General features: G+C 38.5%; 1 protein-coding gene across 1 annotated transcript; it reads right to left on the reverse strand.

The window, feature by feature from the left end:
* Positions 1–19392: 19392 nt before the first annotated feature.
* On the reverse strand, positions 19393–24246 carry IFNG (interferon gamma). The gene is made up of 4 exons (XM_077913179.1): positions 24000–24246; positions 22750–22818; positions 22472–22654; positions 19393–20152 (listed from the first exon to the last, which is right to left on the reverse strand). Exons 1-4 carry the CDS (start codon positions 24111–24113, stop codon positions 20018–20020), a joined length of 501 nt encoding a protein of 166 aa, XP_077769305.1. The 5' UTR covers positions 24114–24246; the 3' UTR covers positions 19393–20017.
* Positions 24247–24586: the final 340 nt, after the last annotated feature.

Raw genomic sequence — 24586 nt, forward strand, 5'->3', positions numbered from 1 at the left:
TTTTCCCTTGAGTCAGCTTACTTCACTTCCCCATGTTTGAAGTCTGTTCTGCTGAGGCTTCTTTTGTCATCTGCTCTTCAAAGCAAAAGACAACTCTTACCTCACCAATCTGAGATAAAGTAGGACCACCCACATGATCACACAACCTGCTCCTCTTTATTTATTTAACATTAAAAAAAAATGTTTCCATAATATTATATTGGCTCATTTTTGCTGCACTTGAAGGCCTAAATTATAGATCATTAGGTGCTAGGTCTCTATTAGATAGATGCCTTACTCACCAATAGATACTAGATAGATAGATAGATAGATAGATAGATAGATAGATAGATAGATAGATATTAGGTAGATACTTACTCACCAATAGATAGATGCCTTAAGTTTTAGAAAGATTTCCAGCCGTCTACGCAAAATCCTCAGAACACCTGAGCACCATTTGTAAAGACTCAGAAGTAATAGGTTTGCATGCCCAGGCAATCCAGGCCCCAGTGAATATGCTAATAACTAGTGCTTCCTGAAGTCAACAAGCTCACCTTCATAATGCTAATGATGTGCAAATGAAAATGGTAAGTGTATGTGTATCTGCTAGTGGGTGTCCCCAAGCAGGATGGATGATAAGAGACAGACTTATAAACATTGCTTTGAATTCTACCAAAAACATACTCCAGCCCATGAAAACCTCTCCAAGCATAAGAATAAGCATATTTCTATCCATAATTCTGCTCTTGTTTGTTATCCTTTGATTTTTCTATCTAGACTAATAAATGTCTTGATGCATCCGTAGCAGTATGTGTAAATTATATGGACATAGAGAAATTTGTTTCCATTAATCATTATTTTTCCCAGGGTCAAAGAGCAAATACATTATTCCTATTCTTACACGTTCGCATATTGTACTATTCTTTAACTGCTCCAGTGACAAGGAGTAAGAAGAATGTCAACCATATTTGTTTAAATATGAAACGAAATCATATACTAGGGTTTATGAGACATCAACAGATTTTTCTAGAATGAAATAGAGTGGGTTTCCCAGAATCCTTTGTGAAAATCAAGAACAACATCCCTCTGAAAGGTGTTATTTGTTTGATTCTAGGGGATGTATGGTTACTCTGCTCAAATAGAAGTTGGCTGACCTGTAGGTAAAAGCTGTTCTGGTCCAATGATTTTCTCAGGTTCTTAGTTATCCCAGAGCTCACCACTTTTCCACCACCATTTTATTTCTAGTTTTCCCTTCTCCTTCCAGCTCAGGCAGTCCTTGGTTGGTCTCAGGGTTGGGGTAAGCCTTGTTCTTCTAATTCATGATGTTTTCTCTATAGAGTTGTTTGCCTACATCATAAAGGTTTTTTCTTTTTTTAACTTTTTAACATCCTAGGCTTTTGAAACTCAAGTAGACACTGGTTTTTCTCCATTTTTCCATGGTTACATCACGTCTCTGTGACAAGAAGCACAGAATGGTCTTTTTCATCGGGAGGGAACATTCGAGGTCAGACAAATACAGAGAAAACAATCAAGTTAAAGATTCAAAACAATTATACAATACATTCTTGTAATATGAAACACAAAACCTTTTTAAAGGCATCTTTTATCAGTAAGAGCTGGCAAGTTTTAAAGAATTAGACTTTGTTTCAGCCTCAAAGAAACAAAAAATTTTAAAAACCTGCTATATTTCCTCATCTCCTATAGTTCATGAGTCTTAGCCCCCAAAATATTACAGGGCTCCTTCCAGGAATTGTGTTAGCATCCCACTACCTCATTTTTATACAGGACTTTGTACTTGACAGTCACAAACATTACATCATTTGATTCTCCGATATCTTTTGAGTTAGGGTCACACAGCTGATGCCTGATGGTGCCAGATCTTCAAAAATACTTGGTATTTCTGAAAATTGAGTGCTCCGAGAAGAGTCATAACCTCAATCATATAGAGTTTTTATCCCAGTATGGCTACTGATTTCACACACTTGTCTTTACAATTCATGTTTCTTTTGCCATTTAAAGACCACTGACAGTCCCCTATCTTGGCCTTTCCCTGCTTCCAGTATGTTCAGTCTCAGCCCATGCATACCCTGGGGCCTGAGCCAATACTGATACAGGCAGGACATAATCGTCTTGTTATTTTTACAGCCACAGGACCTTAGCGGGAATCTGATGCAATGGAAAAGCTCTGACACTCTTTCAAACTCCCAAGCCCAAGACACCCTGCCCGCCTTCGTCTTCCTGAATTGTTGCAGTGCGCTTGACCAGATAGATACTCAGGTCAGCATCTCATCCTCTCACCCTTGTGCCAGCCTCCCTGCTCAGGACTAGATGCTACCATGGAGACCCAGGTCAACCGTCAGGGGCCCAGCCCTTTACAGACAGATCTCTAAAAATCACACTCAGTACATCTGCCTCTAGGTTTGAATTACGATATAGACACCCCTCCCTTTCCCTCAAACCACCATGTCACAGCCTCTCGCTGACTTCCACAATGCTCTGCACCCAAGTCTCTGAAGCAAAGTCAGCTTTAACAAGCCTTGTATACCCCAGTCCCACTCCTCCCTGACGACACTCAGACATGAGGCCTGACAGAACTTACATATCAGCCTAAGTGATAATACATGATGCCAATGAGAACACAACTAAAACAAAGTCAACAGCTTCTGATTGCTTTCTTTGACTACTTGCTTTCTTTCTTTTTTCTTCTTCTTCTAGAAGTAAAAATCTTTTCAGATCAAGGAAAACTAGAGAGAACCCGTTACCCTGGGAAAGCTGATAACAGTGATTCACTGATAGTCAACAGAAGTAGCAATAATAATAATATATACTATAGACACAGCATCGTCTCTCTTCTAGGCACATTACATTCAGTTTTTAAAATGTAATCCTCACAAGGGCCTTATAATCCCCATTTGACAAATGAAAGAAATGAGTCTTGAATACAATAAATGACATTCCTAAAGTTTCACACCTGATGAAATCTAGATCTAATGGAATCCTGCACAAAGGCTCTCAACTACAGTACACAGTCAGTAGTTGCTTATTGATATTATTTTATGCCAGCCTATTACACATCCCAGGGGGTGGCCATACCCAGGATGCCCCTGGTTCTCTGATAATGGTTCTCTGATAATGACTTTACATCTGCCCCTCGGATGCTGATGGCACTTTCACCTTTGATCCCTTATCACAATATGCCTAAAGAATCCTTGTCATGAGGCTGCCAGATTCTTATTCTAGGTAAAGATAGCAGGATAAGAAATTCTTACCATTGTCTTTTATCTTATGAGCATGACAGGGTTCAGGATATGCCATCCCAAAATATGGCTCCTCCATGTATTGAATATTTCAAGCCGAAGGAATTTGAGAAATTTGTACAGAATTTGGGAAATTTCTATACCTTCTCTTTTTTACATTTTTAATTTTTTAAAAATATTTTATTTATTTATTCATCAGAGACACAGAGAGAGAGAGAGGCAGAGACATAAGCAGAGGGAGAAGCAGGCTCCGTGCAGGGAGCCCAACGTGGGACTCAATCCCAGGTGTCCAGGATCATGCCCTGGGCTGAAGGTGGCGCTAAACCACTGAGCTACTGGGGCTGCCCGATTTTTAATTTTTTTTAAACTGAGTACAGTTGACACATGATGTTGCATTAGTTTCAGGTGTACAATTTAGTGATTTGACAAGTTGCTACATCAGGTTTTGTTCCACCACAAGTATAGCTGCCAACTGTCCCATTACATCACTATTACAATATCATTGACTGTATTCCTTATGTACTTCTTTTTAACTTATGTCATTTAAAATCAATTAGTTAATATATACTGTATCATTAGTTTCTAATGTAGAGTTCAGTGATTGATCAGTTGTGTAGAACACCCATTACTCATTACAGCACCTGCCCTCCTTAATGCCCATCACCCAGTTACCTCATTCCCCTGCCCTCCTCCCCTCTTCCAACCTTCAGTTCATCTCCTATAGTTACGAGTCTCTTATGGTTTGTCTCCCTCTCTAATTTCATCTTCTTTTATTTTGCCCTCCCTTCCCATATGATCCTCTGCTTTGTTTCTTAAATTCCACATGAGTGAAACCATGTGATAATTGTCTTTCTCTGATTGACTTATTTCACTTAGCAAAACACCCTCCAGTTCCATCCATGTAGATGTAAATAGTAAGATTTTATCTTTTTAATTATATTCCATTGAGTGATATTCCATTGTATATATATACATACCACATCTTCTTTATTCATCTGTCCATGGACATCTGGGCTCTTTCCATAGTCTGGCTCTTGTGGACATCGCTGCTATAAACACTGGGGTGCAGGTGCCCCTTTGGATCACAATGTTTGTGTCCTTTGGGTAAATACCTGGTAATGTAATGCAATTGCTGAGTCATAGGGCAGCTCTATTTTTAGCTTCTTGAGGAACCTCCACACTGTTCTCCAGAGTGGCTGCACCTGTTTGCATTCCCCGCAACAGTGTACAAGGGTTCCCCTTTCTCTGCATCCTCGCCAGCATCTGTTGTTTCCTGACTTGTTAATTTTAGCCATTCTGACAGGTGTGAGGTGGGATCTCATTGTGGTTTTGATTTGTGTTTCCCTGATGCCAAGTGATATGGAGCATTTTTTCATGTGTCTGTAGGCCGTTTGTATGTCTTCTTTGGAGAAATATCTGTTCATGTCTTCTGCCCATTTCTTGACTGATTATTTTGAGGAGGCAGGTGTTGAATTTGGTAAGTTCTTTATAGATCTTGGATACTAGCCCTTTATCTGATAAGATCCTGGGTCTCCAGGATCAGGCCCTGGGCTGGAGGTGGCACTAAACCACTGAGCCATCCGGGCTCCCCAAAGCTTTTTATCTTGGTGAAGTCTCAATAGTTCATTTTTGCCTTTGTTTCCCTTGCCTTTGGAGACATGTCTAGCAAGAAGTTGCTGCAGCCAAGGTCAAAGAGGTTGCTGCCTCTGTTGTCCTCTAGGATTTTGATGGATTCCTGTCTCACATTTAGGTCTTTTTTTAAAATTTTTTAAATTTATTTATGATAGTCACACAGAGAGAGAGAGAGGCAGAGACATAGGCAGAGGGAAAAGCAGGGTCCATGCACAGGGAGCCCGACGTGGGATTCGATTCCGGGTCTCCAGGATCGCGCCCTGGGCTAAAGGCAGGCGCTAAACTGCTGCGCCACCCAGGGATCCCTCACATTTAGGTCTTTCATCCATTTTGAGTTTATCTTTGTGTCTGCTGTAAGAAAATGATCTAAAAAAATGAAAGAAAGAAAGAAAGAAAGAAAGAAAGAAAGAAAGAAAGAAAGAAAGAAAGAAAGAGAAAGAAAGAAAGAAAGAAAGAAAGAAAGAAAGAAAGAAAGAAAGAAAGAAAGAAAGGAAGGAAGGAAGGAAGGAAGGAAGGAAGGAAATGGTCTAGTTTCATTCTTCTGCATGTGGCTGTCCAATTTTCCCAACACCATTTATTGAAGACATTGTCTTTTTTCCATTGGATATTCTTTCCTGTTTTGTCAAAGATTAGTTGACCATAAAGTTGAGGTTCCATTTCTAGTTTTCTATTCTGTTCTATTGATCTATGTCTGCTTTTGTGCCAGTACCATACTGTCTTGATGATTGCAGCTTTGTAATATAGTTTGAAATCTAGAATTGTGATGCCGCTATCTTTGGTTTTCTTTCTCAATATTCCTTTGGCTGTTTGGGGTCTTTCTAGGTTCCATATAAATTTTAGGATTATTTGTTCCAGTTCTGTGAAAAATGTCGATGGTATTTTGATAGGGATTGCATTGAATGCGTAGCTTGCTCTGGGTAGCATAAACATTTTAACAATATTTGTTCTTCCATGAACATAGAATGTTTTTCCATTTCTTTGTGCCTTCCTCAACTTCTTTCATAAACGTTCTGGAGTTTTCAGAGTACAGATCTTTTACTTCTTTGGTTAGCTTGATTCCTAGGTATCTTATGGTTTTTTGTGCAGTTGTAAACGAGACCGATTCCTTAATTTCTCTTTCTTCTATCTCATTGTTGGTGTATAGAAATGAAACTGAGGGATGCCTGGGTAGCTCAGTGGTTGAGCATCTGCCTTTAGCTCAGGGTGTGAACCCAGGATTCTGGGATTGAGTCCCGCATCAGCCTCCCCAGAGGGAGCCTGCTTCTCCCTCTGCCTATGTCTCTGCCTCTCTCTCTGTGTCTCTCATGAATAAATAAATAAAATCTTAAAAATAAAAAAATAAATGCAATTTATTTCTGTCTTTATGCACTTTTTTTATTTACCTGACTTACTCATTCCATGACTGGAGGCCTGTATGTTCTCTCCCCTTCACCCATTTTGCCCACCATGCCCACTTCTGGCAATCATCAATTTGTTCTCTGTATTTGTAGTTCTGATTCCATTTTTGAGGTTTTTATTCATTTTTTTTTTTTTTAGATTTCATTTATGAGTAGAGTCCTATGGTATATGTCTTTCTCAGTCTGACTTATTGACAGAGTAGAGTCCTATGGTATATGTCTTTCTCAGTCTGTATTATTAACATAATACACTCTAGCTCTATCTGTCTCAGATGGCACAATCTCATCCCTTTTATGACAGTGTAATATTCCATTGTGTATATATATCACATTTTCTTTGTACATTCACCTATTCATGGTAACTTGACTTGCTCTCATGTTTTGGCTATTGTGAATAATGCTACAGTGAACATAAAGGTGTATATATCTTTAATTAGTGTTTCATTGTTCCTGAGTAAATACCCAATAGTGGGATTATTGGATCATATAGTATTTCTATTTTAAATTTTTTGAAGAAACTCCATACTGCTTCCCATAGTGGCCATACCAACTTACCTTCCCACCAACAGTGCACAAGGATTCCTTCTTTTTTCCCCATATCCTCACCAACACTTATTTCCTGTGTTATTTATCTTAGCCATTCTATCAAGTGTGAGATAATATTTCATTGTAGTTATGATTTACATTTCCCTGTTGAAAAGTGATATTGAACATCTTTTCATGTGTCTGTTGGCTGTGTGTCTTCTTTGGAGAAATGTCTGTTCATGCCTTCTGCCCATTTTTAAATTGGATTATTTGGTTTTTGAGTGTTGAGTTTTTATAAGTTCTTTATGTATTTTGGATAGTAACTCTTTATCAGTATGGCCTTTGCAAATATCTTCTTCCATTCAGTGGGCTGTCTTTGTTTTATTGATAGTTTTAACTCTTCTTTAAAAGTCTGGTAAAATTCACGTGAGAATTTATCTTTTCCTGAACATTTATTTGGGTTTTTGTTTTTTTGTTTTTTTGTTTGTTTTGTTGTTGTTGTTTGGTTGGTTGTTTTTTTTTTTTGTTTGTTTTTTGTTTTTTAATTATCCATTCAATATCATTACTTGTAATAAGTTTGGTTGGATTTTCTATTTCTTTCTGGTTCAGATTTGGAAGATTATGTTTCTAGGAATTTATTTATTACTACTAGGTTGTCTGGTTTGTTGGCACATAATTTTTCATTATATTTTCTTATAATTCTTTGTATTTCTATTGTGTCAGTTGTTACTGGTCCTCTCTTATATCTGGTTTTCTTTATTTGGGTCCTTTCTCTCTTTTTTTTTTTTTTTTCTTGATGAGTCCAGCTAAGGGTTTGTCAATTTTATATTGATGAACTTTAGTGTCCCTGGAGCTGGTGTGGGCTTGAGGACTCCCACCTGGCCAAAATATCAAGCTCACTGAGACAACTGGACCCACTTGTTACATTATCCAGACTCTGCTCTGGTCTAGGCTTTTGAGGTGGGGTGAGGACAGAAACCATATCAGTCTCCAGTCCCTCTGACCAGGAGAGCTTTCCCACAGCTCCTCCACCACTTGACAGAGTCCTAAGGTTGTCTCTTTTCTATGTTAGTTGTTATTAAACCAGTTGTTTTAAAACCTGTTTTCTATGTTAGTTAGTTTTTTTTGTGCCCAAGGACTAACAGATCTGCTCCCAGTACCTCAGCACTACCCCTTCCCACTGCTGCCTGTTCCCTTCGTTAGTGTTTCCAGCTCTCTTGCTATTCTTTCTCTCTTTGGTTGTTCAGTAGCTGTTCAGTCAGCACTCAGTTCTTCTTCAGGAAGCATTATTCTGTTAATAGGAATAATTTGATGTGTTCTGTGGCTGGGGTGAGTTCAAGTTCTTCCTAGGCCATCTAGAACCAGAACAATATGCTTTTCTCTTGTTGATCTGTCTTTTTAAAAAAAAAAAAAAAGGAACAAGGAGTCAACAATTTAGAAGAGTAAAGAAAGAAGTTATTTTTTCCTTCTTTATGAGCTCTCAGATGCCAATTACATTACAGATAAGCCAAGATTACCTCAATTCTCTTCAATTCTTTCAATCAGCTATCCATTCAGAGTAATTACTGATGATGTCTAGCACCCAAAATTATCATCAAAAATTCTAAGTGGGGTGCGCCTGGGTGGCTCAGATGGTTGAGCCTCTACCTTCAGCTCAGTCACGATCCTGGGGTTCTGGGATCCAACCCCATGTCCGGCTCCCTGCTCAGCGGGGAGCCTGCTTCTCCCTCTCCCTCTCCCCTCATGTTCTCTCTCAATGCCTGTCTCAAGTGAATAAATAAAATATTTAAAAAAAAATTCTAAGGGGATCCTTGGGTGGCTCAGCGGTTTAGCGCCTGCCTTCTGCCCAGAGCGATCCTGGAGTCCGGGGATCGAGTCCCACGTTGGGCTCCCTGCATGGAGCCTGCTTCTCCCTCTGCCTGTGTCTCTGCCTCTCTCTCTCTCTCTCTCTCTCTCTCTTTCTCTCTCTCTCTCTCTCTGTCTCTAATGAATAAATTAAAAAAATCTTTTTAAAAAATTCTAAAAAGGTAGTAAAACTAAAAAGGAAAACCATACTCTTTTTAGTAAGTTGGTACAATGACTCTTTTATGGGGAAATCTGATTTTGCTTATGATTGATAAGCCTTAGACTGGAAGCTGAGCCCCAGGGAAAGGATTCCATGCCAGTCAAACTTTAAGAAAGAGAAAAAAAAAAACTCTCTATAATAAGAGTGAGGAACTGAAAGTTCCTGCAAGGAAATACTGGTTGGTAAAGAAACTGGTTCTGCATAGAGGAAAGAGGAAAATCCTTAATGCCCTGCAGTAGTGCAGTTAAGGAAAAACTGGAAAACAGAAATCTTCTAAATATGTGATAGTTTTTCTTGCTCGAGAATGCCCTATGAAACCTTTAGAATGTATCCTGAATTAATAAATATTAATGCATTTGTGTTATTTTGAGGAGCTAAGCTCTATGTCTGGGTTAGAATATGTCAGAAATAGACCCCACACATCAATACAGGATTGAGAGATCATAGGATACCCATGACGTCTATGTCATAGTGAGAACTGAGACAATTTGAAGCCACATAGTTTAACTAGTGGGAATGAGACCTGAAACCACCTGGGTCAAGTGATTTAACAATTTGTTCCAGGGAATTCTTTTTTAGGAAAGTAAGGTTATAAACCAGTAAATAATTCCATTGTTTGCTTTAGGAAATTATCAAAAATCAACTTAGGACAAACAACCTTCTCAGGAAAATAGATTGCTCACTTGAGTAAACAGATAATCAAATAACTGCTTACATATGAAGACTTCCTTCAAGAACTATTAAAGAAAACTACAGGTTCAAATGGCATCATTTAGGGTAAGGCCTCAAGTCAGTAAACTGGGATTTAATACTTAACCTAACTTTAATTCCAACTCCCTAAAAATGTACTCTTCACTGGTCAGTCAGGAATTATTTGGTCAGCACCAATAAAGTAATATGTCACATGGGACCTCTTCATCCCCCAAAGGAAGATAAAATAATCTTATTTTATTAGTAGGAAGATAATCTACCTACTACCGTTTCTCTTCAAACAGAGGTGATCTCACTTGAAATAATCTTTTTTCTCTACTTATGATTCCCTTATCTTGCCTTCAAAAACCTTTCTACAGCCCTTTGGAGCTCCCCACTACTTGCTAGATTAGATGTTGCCCAATTCATGAATTGATTAATAAAGTCAATTAGCTCTTTAAATTTTACTTGGGTAAATTTTTGTTATTTAGTGGAAACTTGCTTCACTATTTCCACCAGACCTAAACTATTATAACACAAAATTCCCCGAACTCTATCCCCTTTCACTGAAAGACTCTTCTCAAACCACTTGAGCCCACACTCCCTAAGCCCTATTAATATCTATCATTGACCTTCCCTTTCTGCAACATTAGTAAGACTTTTTCAAGGTTTCTTTCCATTATGCAGAAGGTCTAATAAACTTAGGTTTGGTTAATCAAAAGGTACTTTTTTTTGGAGGAGTCAAGAGTTTCAGTAATAATAAAGGGTACAGCGTAGAGCCTAGCATATACCAAGTACTCAATAAATAAGGTAGCATAAAATCAACTTGCATAGCCGTTACAACAATGATAGTAATATCAACAAAATGTTAGACAACAAACAGGCTACAAAATACCCTGAGCTCAACTTGAATTTTTCCATTCCAAATATGGTATCAATATTTCTTTAGGAGCCATTGTATTTCAGTAAAGAAGACCAAAATCTAAGTACTAGAGGTGCCTAATGAATTGTTTTACATGAACACTCAGGGTAGAACAGAGTTATCTCAAGGAATGACCTTTTATTTTTTTTTAAGATTTTATTTATTTATTCTTGAGAGACACAGAGAGAGAGAGGCAGAGGCACAGGCAGAGGGGGAAGGAGGATCCCTGAGGGAGCCCGATGTGGGACTCGGGATCACAACCTGAGCCAAAGGCAGATGCCCAACCACTGAGCCACCCAGCTGCCCAGGAATGACCCTTTAAAAAAAAGATAATGATTCCATGTTCTTTCCAACTTAATTGTTTATTTCTCCTTTCTCATAAATAAGAGTTTAGTCGTTTTTCCTTTTGCTAGTTTCAATAGACCATATTACATATTGTCATTTCAAACAAGGTAGAAATTACAATCTTGTCCCTCAGAAATTGGCTTCCAAGGCAGCATCAGTCCAGTTGATACATCTTATCAGCATCAGGTACCTGTCTCCCTCCAAAGGAATACCAAAGGATGCACAAGTGTAAGTCTTCTAGTATCCCAGAAAGACTCGCATAATTAATAGACAACAACAATGCAAAGGATATAAAAAAATAACAAGTCTTTTACATTGGATCCAAAATTTCTTTAATTCTTGCATTTTATGGGTATTGATGCCATGATTTTTGTCTAGGATAATTTTTGGTTTTCCATGTGGACATTCAATTGTCCAGCACTGACTGTTGAAAAGTCTATCCTTTCGCCATTGAAGTGCTTTTACTTCATTGTCAAAGATCAGTTGATTATATCTGGAATATAGGACAGTAATCAACTTATACATGTTAACCTTGTATTTTGCAACCTTTTTATACTCACTTCTTAGTTCCAAGAGTTTTTTGTCAATTCCTTGAGATTTTCTGCATAGACAATCATGTCAACTGTGAGATCTTCATTTTTCTCATCTGCATACCTTTTGTCTTCTTCAGTGAATTTGTTAGATACAAAGGGGGACAAGAATTAAGGTTGCTGATAAAATTAAGGTTAGTAATCACTTGATTTTTAAATGGAGAGATTACCCTGGATTATTGGGTGGCTCATTGTAATCACAACAGTTCTTATAAGTAGAAAAGGGATGCAGAAGCAGAACTAGAGAGATGGCTTCAGCCTTATGTTTCTGACTGTGAAGATGAAGGAAAGGGGCCATGAGCCAAGCAATGCAGACACCCTCTAGAATGTAAAAAAAAAAAAAAAAGCAAAGAAATAGATTCTCTCCTAGAGCCTCCAGAACAAACACAGCCCTGCCAACACCTTGATACTAGCTCTCTAAAACTGTTTTTGGACGTCTGCTCTCCAGAGCTATAAAATAATAAATTTGTCTTGTTTTAAGCAAGTTAATTTGTGATAACTTGTTACAGCAGGAATGGAAAACTAATACACATGATTTCCAACAAGAAGTCTATTGTAATTCTTACCTTTGTTCTTCCACAGGTAAGGAGTTTTTATTTTCCTTTGCCTCTTTCAAGATTGTCTATTTGTCAGGGCACCTGGGTGGCTCAGTTGGTTAAGTGTCCAACTCTTGGCTTCAGCTCATGTCATGATTTCAGGGTCATGAGAGATTGAGCCTTGCGTTAGGCTCTGCACTGGGTGTGGAGCCTACTTAAGATTCTTTCTCTCTCCCTATGCCTCTCCCTCTCCACTCATGTGTTCTCTCTTTCCTTCTCTCAAAAAAAAAAAAAGATTTTCTATTTGTCTTTATTTTTCTGCAGTTTAAATATGATATTCCCATATATAGTTTTATGAGAATTTGCTTGATGCTCTTGAAGATCTGCAATTTTGTCACATCTTTTGAAATTGTCCCCCAGTTCTTAGATGTTTCATTCTGGAGTGAATTTTTTCCTTTTTTTTTTTTTTTTTTTTTTTTGTTCTCTTTGCATTTTGGGTTGGGATGTTTCTATTTACTCATCTCCAAGCTCACTGATTCTTTCTTTGGCTGTGTTGAATCTAGTAATGAGGCCATCAAAGGCTTTCTTCATTTCTGTTTCTATGCTTTTTATTTATAGCATTTCCTTTTGATTCTTTCTTAGAATTTTCATTTCTTTGCTGACATTACCAATCTGTTCTTGCATATTGTCTACTTCATCCACTAGAGTTCTTAACATATTAATTGTAGTTGTTTTAAATGTCCTGCCCGATAATTTCGAGATCTGTGTCATATCTCATATCTGAGTCCGGTTCTGACACTTGCTTTATCTCTTCAACTTGTGTTTTTTGCCTTCCTTTTGGCATGCCAAAGGTTTTGAATGCATCTAATGTTTTTGCTTTTGTCTTTCTTTAGTGTTTCCCTAAGTACCATTTCTCAGAGTGAGTCTGTGTCATACAAGCTCTTTAATTGTGATCCATTAATATTACCAGAGCCTTAATAGTATGCAGTGAGGTGTGGGGAAATGGGAGGGTGTTCTGTGATCTTCCCATTAAATCTCAGTGTTTTAGTGGGACTGTGTCTTAGGACTGTGATCCTCACATGTGCTTCTTCTTACACAGCTTTAGGTGAGACAGGAAGACCAGAGGAAGCTGGAGTCAGAGGAGCATCCTCCGTGGCTCTCTTATAAGATTCTGGTAAGGTCTTTTCCCCTAGAGAGAAGGCCGTTGTTTCTGGACACATGTGACTAGGATTTCTCTTTCCCTTCTCCCTGCTGGAGCCACAGAAAATCTTTCTCAGAGCTCCACCATGAGAATCTGAGGAGGTTCATAGGAACCCATGAAACTGGGGGCAGGGGGCTTTAAAACATCAGTCGTCAGGAGTTACTCTCTCAGTTAGTCTAACACTCTGCCTCTAACGATTTAAGTGTTGTCACCAATTGATGGTTCCAGTGTTTTCTGCCTCCTATAAGCAGATATTGGCTGTGGCTCTCAGGATTTGCCTTTCCCTCCTGATTTTGTGGCAGCAGGTTATCCTACAAATTCAGTTCTCTGATGGGCCCAAGAAAAGTCATAGATTTTTCAATTGCTCAGCTTTTCTTATTCTAAGGACTGGAGTAATAATTTCCAAGCTCTTTATATGTCAGAACTGAAACTGGAAGTCTGCCATGATTGTTGTTTGTTTTTGTTTTTTTTTAATCACAAACATCTTGGTGTCTGAGGACTCGGCTAGAAAATTCAAATGTTTAGAGCTAGAATCTTTTGAAGGCTTATTCACACATATGTCTGGTGTTGATGATGGTGCTAACTAGAAGCCTCACTGGGACTGGTGGCTGGAACATCTTCACATGGCTTCCCCATGCAGCCTGAATTTCTCAGCATGATGGTGGGTTCCCAAGGCAAATGGGCAAATGTCTCATGGGACGGTGGGGGGAGAAGCCAGAGGAAAGTTACATTCTAGACTTAGAAGTCATAAAACATCACTTCCGTACACTCCCCTCCATACACTCCATTCCCCTCCACTCCACTCCAACAAGTTCATGCCCCAGTACTTAGGAGAGACACATATACCTCACCTCTCAGTGGGAAAAATGTCAGTCCCCTTCTACGAATAGCATGGGGGTGGAGTATTGGTGTGGTCATCTTTGGAAAATTCAATTTGTCACATGTATACCTGGGAATTCTAAGTTTTCTAGTATGCTTGTAACAGAGTAACTCAAGAATTTTCAGCTTGTGGCTCTGAAATAATCTCATTGGGTTTTTTTTTTTTTCATATTTTTTGTTTTGAAACAATCACCAACTAACAAAAGAGTTAGAAAAGCTTTCTGTTCCCTAAATCATGTCAGAGTGAGTTCTTCACCTGATGATGCCCTATCACCTTTGAATACTTGATGCCCTATCACCTTTGAATACTTTAGTGTACGTTACCCATACAAAGACATTTCCTACATAACCATGATGCAACCATCCAAAGCAGGAAGTTTATTTTTTTTTTATTTTTTAAGATTATTTATTTATTTATTCATAGAGATGCAGAGAGAGAGAGAGAAGGCAGAGACACAGGCAGAAGGAGAAGCAGCCTCCATGTAGAGAGCCTGACGTGGGACTCGATCCAGGGTCTCCAGGATCACACCCTGGGCTGCAGGCGGCGCTAAACCGCTGCGCCACCAGGGCTGCCCCAAAGCACGAAGTTTAAAATGATGTATTACCACCGTCTCATCCTCAGACCTCATTCAAGTTTCACCAGTTGTTCTAAAAATGCTTTTTATACCTAACAGATCTAGTCTAGAATGTGCATTGCATTTAGCTGTCATATCTGTATAATCCATTTCAACAGAAAACTGCTTCTTGGTCCTCCCTATACTGTTAATTTACATAACCTTGATACTTGGAAGATTTCCAGCCAGTTATTTTGTAGAATATTCCTCAATTTGTGTTGTATAATGTTTTATTTTTTAAAGATTTAAAAAATAAAAATAAAAATAAAAATAAAATAAAAAAAGATTTTATTTATTTATTCATGAGACACACACACACACACAGAGAGAGAGAGAGGCAGGGACACAGGCAGAGGGAGAAGCAGGCTCCATGAAGGGTGCTTGACGTGGGACTCGATCTCGGGTCTCCAGGATCACAACCTGGGCCAAAGACAGAGCTAAATCGCTGAGCCCCCCGGGCTGCCCTGTTTTCTCATGATTAGAATAGGTTATACATATTTCACAGAGATACCACAGAAGATATGCTGTGTTCCTTTCATTGCATCCTATCATGTAGCAACAGCTTTCAATTTATCCCATTATTAATTATGTCACTGTGCTATAGTTTGTGTTGCCTCCCTTTGTAGGCTGAATAACCACCACCACCACCACCACCATCCCCTACACACACACACGCAAAGATGTTTGTGTCCTAATTCCTGGCATTTTTTAATGTTATTTAGATAGCAAAAGGACATTTTCAGATAGGATAAAGCAAAAATCTTGAGATGGAGACATTATCCTGAATTATCTAAGTGGTCCAAATGTCATCACAAAGGCCATTAAAAGAGGGAGGTAGAGTGTCAGAATAAGAGAGAGCTAGAGATTAGAAAATGCTAAGCCGCTGGCTTTGAAGGAAGAAGAGGAGGCCACTAGCTGAGCAATCCGAAATAATAAGACAACAAATGTGCATTATTTTAAGCAACTAAGTTTATTATCATTTATCACGACAGCAAGAGAAAAGTAATATACTTCTTATCCCTTGAACATTATCCATATTCTTCTTAGTCTCTAATCTCACCCACACCAGATTTTTTTCTCTGCATGTACACCCTTCTCATCTTACTTGGAATTTAATTTCCCGTGGTAGACAACGGTAGATGCCTGCTTTACTCCGATGCACCTAATTGCTTTAGGATTATATTGTTCAGGATGGGAAGGGGTAGGAAGAGTGAGGAGAATAGGAAGAAAAAGTATATTAGCTATTTCAGGGAGTCACTAAGGGTGGGACTTTGTACAAGAGGGTTCCCCCATTTCAGGTCTTGACAACTGCCCCTGCTGCTCATGAGCTAAAGGAGATGACTGCCCCTACTGGCACAAACTTTAGTCTAAAGCACAGGCTCTCCCTTCTCGAAACCCCATAGTACTTCTTAGACTAGGTATACACATAATGGAAGAAACATGCCATATAGAGAATAGTTTAAAACCACTGTGTAGGCCAACTCAAGTTCTCTTCCAGCATCTTCTTTGTCTCATTCCCAGCCTCCATCACATCACCTAATATAGTCTCAAAGCCTGTACCAAACTAACACCAACCTCAGAGAGGGGAATGGCTTATGGTGCCCTAAACCATGGCCCACCTCCTGGGGCTTCATTTCCCATTTCATGATTCATCACTTCTCAAGAAAATGGATGGTTGGAATTTCTCCCTTTCCACAGAGGTATGGCCTGCTTCTATGGTCCAAACAAGATAATTTCACAGCAGTTCTCCATCTGTAGATATCATACATTTTGCATTGATCAATCTTAAGTACTAATGAGTGGAGACACCAACAGCAGTTCATATCAGTTGCAGCTGTGCCAAGAGCAGACCAATTTATTTTCAATCTTGCCTCATCAAGATTGAAAATTTGGGAATCAAGTCTCATCCACTGTTACTTGGCTACCCAATAATCAAAATAATGACCACTGATTATTATCGAGGATTAAACTGAGCCCTTTACATGAACTACTTCACTTAACTAGTTACTATTTCCTACTGTTGTGAAAAGTTAAGTGAAATAGTTGAGAAGGAAGCGCAGGCACCTACCCCTTTCTGTCCTTGATGCTCACAAGCTTACCACCAAAACAAGGAAACTCATCTCGTTATATCCATTATTCTTGTTTATGTCAGTAATCATAAGAAGTCTAAGACTCACAACACATCCTTATGTACATTCTCTTTTATGACCTCCTCTCCTATCCCTACTCACTTCTAGAATTCACAGTCTAGCACCAACTTTAAATCCATCACACCTCAACTGTCTCATGCTCAAAAGATAAACTGAGTCCCCCTAAGGACAGTGCTTCCCTATAATCCCCTTTAAATGATGGCTGGTTTTCTCTCTCTCATCTTTTGGGGCCTGGAGGTAGAGCAGATATCCTTTCTTTTTAATTGTTTCTTCACCCTCCATCAGCAGCATGGATATATTCCTTCCCCGCTTTAACCAGCTCGGTTTACCACCAATTTACTATCCCATGACCTCCTTGTCTTCTCTTTCTCTGTGCTACTTCCTTGGCCAAATTAAGTCTGCTGGATGGAACTCTCTGCCTATTGTGCATCTTCACCCACAGTTCTATATAGGTGAAGAAAAACAATTACACCAATTGATGTCCCTTAACTTCATGGACTGTGGACCTCCAACAGGCCCTTAAAGCTACCTGGCAATCCATGTTGCACTCCCTTGATCTGTTCATTCTTCTGCTCCTCCCAAGCCCCCAATACTTCCTCTGTGAACTCTAGTCCCCTTTTTCACTGAGAAAACTTTAAACAACTAACTAAAATTTCTAAAACTTCTCACCATCACATTTAGCCACCTGCCAACATCAGAATCTGCATAATCTACCTTCTCACCTATAATAACAAAAAACTTTCTATGCACCTGCATAAAGCCAGTGCCTCCTGTGTCCTCAGTTGACTTCTCTTACTTAGTCCTGGAACCACTCTGCAGTTCTCCTGGAACCAGTTCTGCAGTTCTCCTCTCTGCCCTATATCATCTATTATTTTTTCCTTAGACCATTTCCATCAATGCATAGACATGCAGTTTCTTCTCCCATCAAGAACAACAACCAAAAAATTTAAGACTTCTTTTGATCGCTCTTATCTTGACAGCTACACTTTCCTTTGCTCTCCTTTGCAGCAAACCTCCTAAGAAGAGTTATTCATGTTTGTCAACTCTAATGTCTCTTAATCCCCTTGCAATCAGGCTTTTGACCTCACCCTACATCAGAACTGCTCTTGTCAAAGATCAGCAGTGGCCTCCGTGTTGCTGAATCCAGGGGTCAGTCCTCAGTCCTCATCTGAATAGACCTCTCTGCACTTGCTAAAGTTTATTCCTGAAACACTTTCTTCATTTGGCTTTCCGAATGTCTCACTTTTTAGATTATCCTCTTATTTCACTGACCATTTCTTTTCAGTCTCCTTAACAGGGCTCTCCTTAGCCTCCTACTGATGGCATGCTTGGAGACTCAATCCTTGCACTCTTTCTCTTTACTCTGTAAACTCATGACTTGCAGAAGTCCAGATGGTATTAGGTCTGCATGCCTCCACTCCCAAATTCATGTCAATTGTCCAGAGTTCTCACTCAACTCCAGACTGCTCTAGCCAGTTGCCTTCTCAGTACCTCCACTTAGAATTCTAATGGACACCTTAAACTTTATATTCAAAAGTGAACTTCTGGCTTTCCTCCCCAAACCTGCTCACTCATTTCCTCATCTCAGTTGATAACAGCTTCATTTTTTCAGTTGCAAAAAAAAAGAAAAGTTATTCTTGACTTATGCTGCTCCGATACACTGGTCTGCTGGCTTTTCTTTTACCATACAAGGCAAATCTCCACATTAGAGGCTTTGCGAGGATGTTCCCCTTGCCTGGAATCCAAATGTCTATCTCCCTTACCTCTTATAAGTGCTTCCTCAAATGTCATCTCTTCAATAAAGTAAACTATAATCACTCCATTTAAACATCTAGCCCACTCACTTGTTCTTATTCACAGTTTTCCCAGTTCTCCCATCTTGCTTGACTTTTTTTTTGCATAGCACCTAACACCTTCTAACATACCATGAAATTTACCAACATTTTATTTGGTTTATTATCTGTCTTCCTCTTACTAAAATTTTAAATTTTCCAAGGGCAGAAGGGATTTTTGTCTCTTTTATTCATGATGGTATATCAAGTGCCTAGAACATGATCAGGCACATAGTAGTTGCTCCAATAAATATTTCTTGAGCAAAAGGATGAACTTGCACCATAATATTATGAGGAAGGCACCATTATTCTTTATCACATGAGTAAACTGGAGCTTGGAATTCATTAAAAGTTATACTACCTATAATGGTGGGACCAAGATTCTGAGCTCTCCTTAGAGCTCACACTCACTATTCCATATGCAGAGGTGCTTGCCCAAGGTAGTCAGAGGAGATAGGGGATTCTTAGGTAAAGAAATAGGGAGTTGAGCAAGTGGTAGACATAAATCTCTGTGTGCCAAGCTAAATAATTTGGACTACTTTCCATGGCAGACTCACTGAAGTAAATGGTAACGTAATTAAATTTATATTTTGGAAATATAGTTCAAACAGCTGTCAGATGAAGCAGTGGAAGCCAACAAACTGCCAGTGGAGAGAAATACCACATTTGGGACTTCATTCAATTCTAAGATTTCCACAGCTAAAAAATGACTTTCTTCCTACTAACTCATTAGAGTATATAGTTCATTTACCCCAGAAAAAGTTTGACACAGCATGAATCATTATGAAATTATACTTTATTCATATATATTAAATATTGATGAACTAAACAAATTAATTGTTTTCCATTGGGTACAGTCATAGTTGTCAGTGGTATTCTGAAGCACCAGGCATGAGAAGAAATGCTATGTGTTAATCAGGACACAAGTCATATCACCTGACACATTCAAGTGGCGTCTGACATGCCTCTAGAGCAGTGGCTCATCATGCAGACATGTTCCCAAGTAGGCAGCAACTGGAATGCATCATTTCACTTATAAGTGCTCATTGTATCAAGTGAAATAAATGCACAACCCACAGGATCTTACTTAAGTTGGCTGCCTACTTGGTCCCTGAGATTAAGCCTTGAAATCACAGTCTTGCCTAGTCGGTCAGGAAAAAAAAAAAAGGAAGAGGTTCGGGTGGGGGGGAGTGGCGAGAAGGGGTTGAATGAAATAGCCACAGGATACAGGAATTATAAATAATACATATATTAATAGTCATTTTCATTACATAAAAGTTGCTATTATAAATACTTTGATTGATGAGTCTAAAAATATATTCTTCATATAAATAATGTAAAATATTAAATATTAATAAATAGATTTAGATTTAAAAATTCAAATATTGCAGGCAGGATGACCATTATTTCGATGCTCTGCGGCCTCGAAACAGATTCTGACTCCTTTTCCGCTTCCTTAGGTTGGATCTTGGTGAGAGATCATTCATCACTTTGATGAGTTCATTTATCGCCTTGCGCTGGACCTGCAGATCGTTCACCTATTGAGAAAGAAAGCAGCAAAATTAATGCCAGGCACACAAGCCACCAGGATATTATGCTGTTAATATCATGAAAATGGAAGTATTCCTTCAAAACAAGTGATTTTCATTGGCAATATATTATCTTAATATACAATGGTGGTTTCTTCACGTATTAAGACTAAAATTATAATTAAATTGCTAGTCATGCTGTAATACGATGGAGTACATAATATATCCTTAAATTTACTGCCAGACTTACCAAAACTGTAAAAAGAGCCTTGAAGTGGAGTGGCAAAATATAGGGGTTTGAATCCTGTGTGTGAAATAACTCTGACTTTGAACCAGTCACTTAACCTCTCTGAACCTTGTTTTCTCATCTGAACAATTATTTCTAGGCTCCCTAACAATTCTACCCACCTTGTACTTTAGTCTTTGCAGTAAGTATCAAATGAGTTACTATAGGTCAACGATTCTCACCTTTGGTGTGTTGCACAATAACCTGGAGACCTAATGAAGAACTCAGAGACCCAGAGGCATGAAGTCAGAGAAGACCCAGGCAGTTGTGTGGTCACTAAGCTCCCCAGGCAATTCTGTTACTCACCAAAGTTTGAGAACCACCAACAGAGGTTCAGTACTTTGTAAACACCAAGTCTAAGACAGATGAATACTGTAATTTTTCATTTCCCTCAAATTTGGTCAGTTTCATCATTTCCACAATGGGATTAAAAATAAACACTAATCATATTTATATGCCAATAATCAATTACTGACATAAACTTTTAAAATTAGGAATTACAGCAAATTTCCCTGCATCTTTCTATCCTGGCAAACTGAACTATTTCCTCACTCTAACCACAGGACCATGTAGGTCAATTCACTTTTAATGAAATGGGGACCATTTACTTTCTTCTTGGTTCTGCCACTGTTTCTTTCTAATATTGGAAACACTGCGGCGGCCACCTTGCGGCCACCTTGCTATACTTCTGAGAATGACTAGAGGGATTCTAGGCTTCAGGACAGATTATTAAAAAGCATAACATTCTTAAATATTAGCAATTGAGCCAAAGGAGACAATGGTTGAGAGCCTACTGAAAACCACATTGTGAAGCAGGAGGCGTGGAGCTTCCAAAAGGATGAGACCCAGAGGTCTTTTTCAAGACCCAGCTAAAGCAGAGTAGGAAAAAGTTTCTACCATCTGTGGTTTTGCCAGTGATAAACTTTACTTTCCAGTGTTCCAAGTATCACCAAGAAACTAAGAGATGTGCCTAGGGCCACTTTTGTACCATTTAATATACTCGGGGCTAGAGAAATCCTGAAGAACACGCATTTATTTCATCTGAAAGGGATGAGAGACAAGCCCAGGAAGAGTGACAGCTGCCACAAAACCTGAGAGGACCAAGTCATCACAGGACCCTGCCCTTTCTCATTCAAATCTTGTACATCACAACCAAACCCAAAGGAATCTAGGGGCCTTTGTCTCCTAGATAAAATTTTGGAAAATGTGATTTATTTTTATGCTTCAAAGGTCTTTCAGCTTCTGGAAGCCATAACTTTAACAACTCTAGGCAGTTTCATGAGATAACGCTGGAGAACCTAAGGATTTCTCCAGCTAGGATAGTTTAGTATCCAAAAGCTGAGAGAATAATTTCTTCAAAAGGTATAAATTCTATTTTTTCCTCTGAAAACACTCTTGCTGCCACTTGGGCTGTACCATCTGAGAGATTGACCAGAGTCTAGAAAGAGAATGCACCTAGTGCCTTTTCAAAGGCCAGAGTTTTTTTTGCTATCTCTTTCTCTTTTTCTATCCATGGCATTGTACGGTTTTAGAGCAAAGGATACTATAGAAATTAGAGTGAACCCCAAAGGTTCCTTTCAGGATGAGGAAATTGAGCCATGGCCAAGCCTGTGATTCATCTGAAGTCACCAGATTCCTTGGTGGACAAGCTGGGAGGAAGGCACAAATCCTCTCCATTCCCAACACCCCTGTTCTTTCCATCTGAAGCAGAATTTCCACCACACAAACCAGGAACAATGAGAGAAGTGCTTCTCAATACTCCCCTCGGCTCCTTGACTACTACCTCCTCACTGGATGTATCCATTCACCTGTCCCTGTACAGTAGACACAATGCCAGCATTTCCCCAAATCACAAAATAAAATGATTTCCATACTTGGCAAAATCACCCAAAAGCACAAATGGAATTACTAAGGAGTTTTAGCCATGGATTCGTTTAAGAGTTTTAACAACTGTACCCAGTAGCTTGATTTACTTTCTGGAAATTCAATATTTTGAAAGAGCCTCTACAATGAAACTAAAGAAAGAATTAAGACCAACTCACAGGAATTTGAATCAGCTTAAGGAAGTCCTCCCTCTTACTGGTGCTGCTATTTAAGAACTTGCCAAGCATGTCTTCCTTGATGGTATCCATGCTCCTTTGAATGATCTGGTTATCTTTAAAGTTGTCAAACAGTTTCAAGTAGAAAGAGACAATTTGGCTCTGAATGATTGTTTTGTCACTCTCCTTGGAAGAAAAGAGCACAAAGAGAGGTTGCTGCAAATTCACGCATCAGAGAATAAGCAACAAGAAAATCAGCTAAATGGAAATATTCAGCTTACCTCTCTCCATTTCTTCAAAATATCTACGAAAAGAGACCCACCGTCCGATACATCTGGATTACTTGCATTCTAAAAAAAGAAAGAAAGAAAGAAAAATGGCTTACAATTAGTCCATTAATTTCCCTAAAAATGTACTTCAAGTTTCATGGCTGACAATATTGGCTCATGTTCTTTTCAACCCTATTTAGTTAAGCTGTTATGTTGGATATAACTAAAGACCAACATGCTATTTTAGCTTTCTAGTGTATCCCTTAAGCTGCAATATTACAAATGAACTCAACAAGGCTGGTGATACTTCCCAAATAATGATAGTAAGGAAAAGGAAGTATTTTCAAGCCTAGTAAAAAAAAAAAAAAAAAAAAAAAAATCAACAAAATCATCTCACTATAAAATACTGCCCCCTTATGGTCCTCGTCTCCATAACATCTACTCATGCCCTCCTATACGGTATTTTATCAGCCTTAAAAAATAGTTCCAAATGTGTGTGTGTGCAAGTGTGAGTGTGGCTTGATGATGTGAAAATAAAATAGCTTGTGAATGCTTGAAAATAACAGCTACAATTATAATAGCTACATTTTGGATAAATTATAAAATATTTAAATGCAAAAATTATTTTAATTCACCATAAATAACATTTTAAAAGCTCATAAAACAAAACAGACAAAAATTTTTATATAAGCCAGATTTTAACTTTTATGAAATCTCAGCAAGTAACTGAATTCAAGAGTAATTCATAGATAATGTAGATGGGGCATTAGAACTTTAAAACTACTTTTTGGAAAAAAAATATAATTTTTTAAGCTAAAACTTGAAGGATCTCACATTCTTAATTGATTATTTCAGATTGCCACATCTAATGCCTATCCTGACCTTTTATTTAGCACCACCCTAGTATTCCAAGAAATCAGAAATTAATAGGTAATCATTGTTTCACTATGCATAACTACAGTTATGGATTCACAGTTGAATGGATTCTCACCACAAAACTATCAACATCTATACCCATACTATTCCCATCTTTTAGAAGATTCGTGAATGTCCCCTAAGTCTCTATAGCAAGTTGAGCAGAGAGTAAAAGCAATATCCAGATCATGTAGTTCAAAAAGAACGCATCTGGTAAATAGTCAAAAAAACACCAAGTCTTCTCAAGATGACTATGGCCTAGAGATGGCAACGTATCAGAGAGACCACTCTATGTCAACGTTCAGTCATTTCAACCACAGAAAATGTTATTAAAAGATCATACTTACAAAATATTCCTTTAGGTTTTCTATTTCTTTAAAAAACATGGCCTGACAGTTACAGCCAGAAGAACACAAAATCACGCAAAGCTGAAAAGCTAAGATATAGCTTGTATAATTCATCGTTTCAGAGAGTTAGGCCGAAGTAGTTGAAGTCAGTAGCTCCTGGATGAAGTTGATCAGGTCCAAAGGACTCAGCTGATCTTTCTTTTCTAATAGCCAACCTGTAGACAATCAGAAAAATGTACTGCATCTCCTTCTGCTGCTGGTATTTATACCTAATTGAAGTCCTCAGGATTACGTATTTTCACAAGTTTTTTTTAGCTGAGATGGTGACAGATAGGCAGAGATGCTAGTTTGTATTAATAACTATGGTTTTGTGGCATTTTGGTGTTGTAGTTAGAGTTTCCTTTCAACTCCTTGGGTCTTTTGACGATGAGACAGACCCATTATGCCCCTCTGTGCCATTCTTGTGGGATCCTTTGAAAGCACTTTTACTTCACACCATTCAGGGATTGGAAACATTTTTTTTGCACCTCCATCCTTTGCCTTTGTAAATTGTTGAGTCCTCATCCATAGAGCACATTGATAATTTG

This window comes from Canis aureus, chromosome 11, assembly GCF_053574225.1.
Source record: "Canis aureus isolate CA01 chromosome 11, VMU_Caureus_v.1.0, whole genome shotgun sequence".
Classification (NCBI taxonomy): domain Eukaryota; kingdom Metazoa; phylum Chordata; class Mammalia; order Carnivora; family Canidae; genus Canis; species Canis aureus.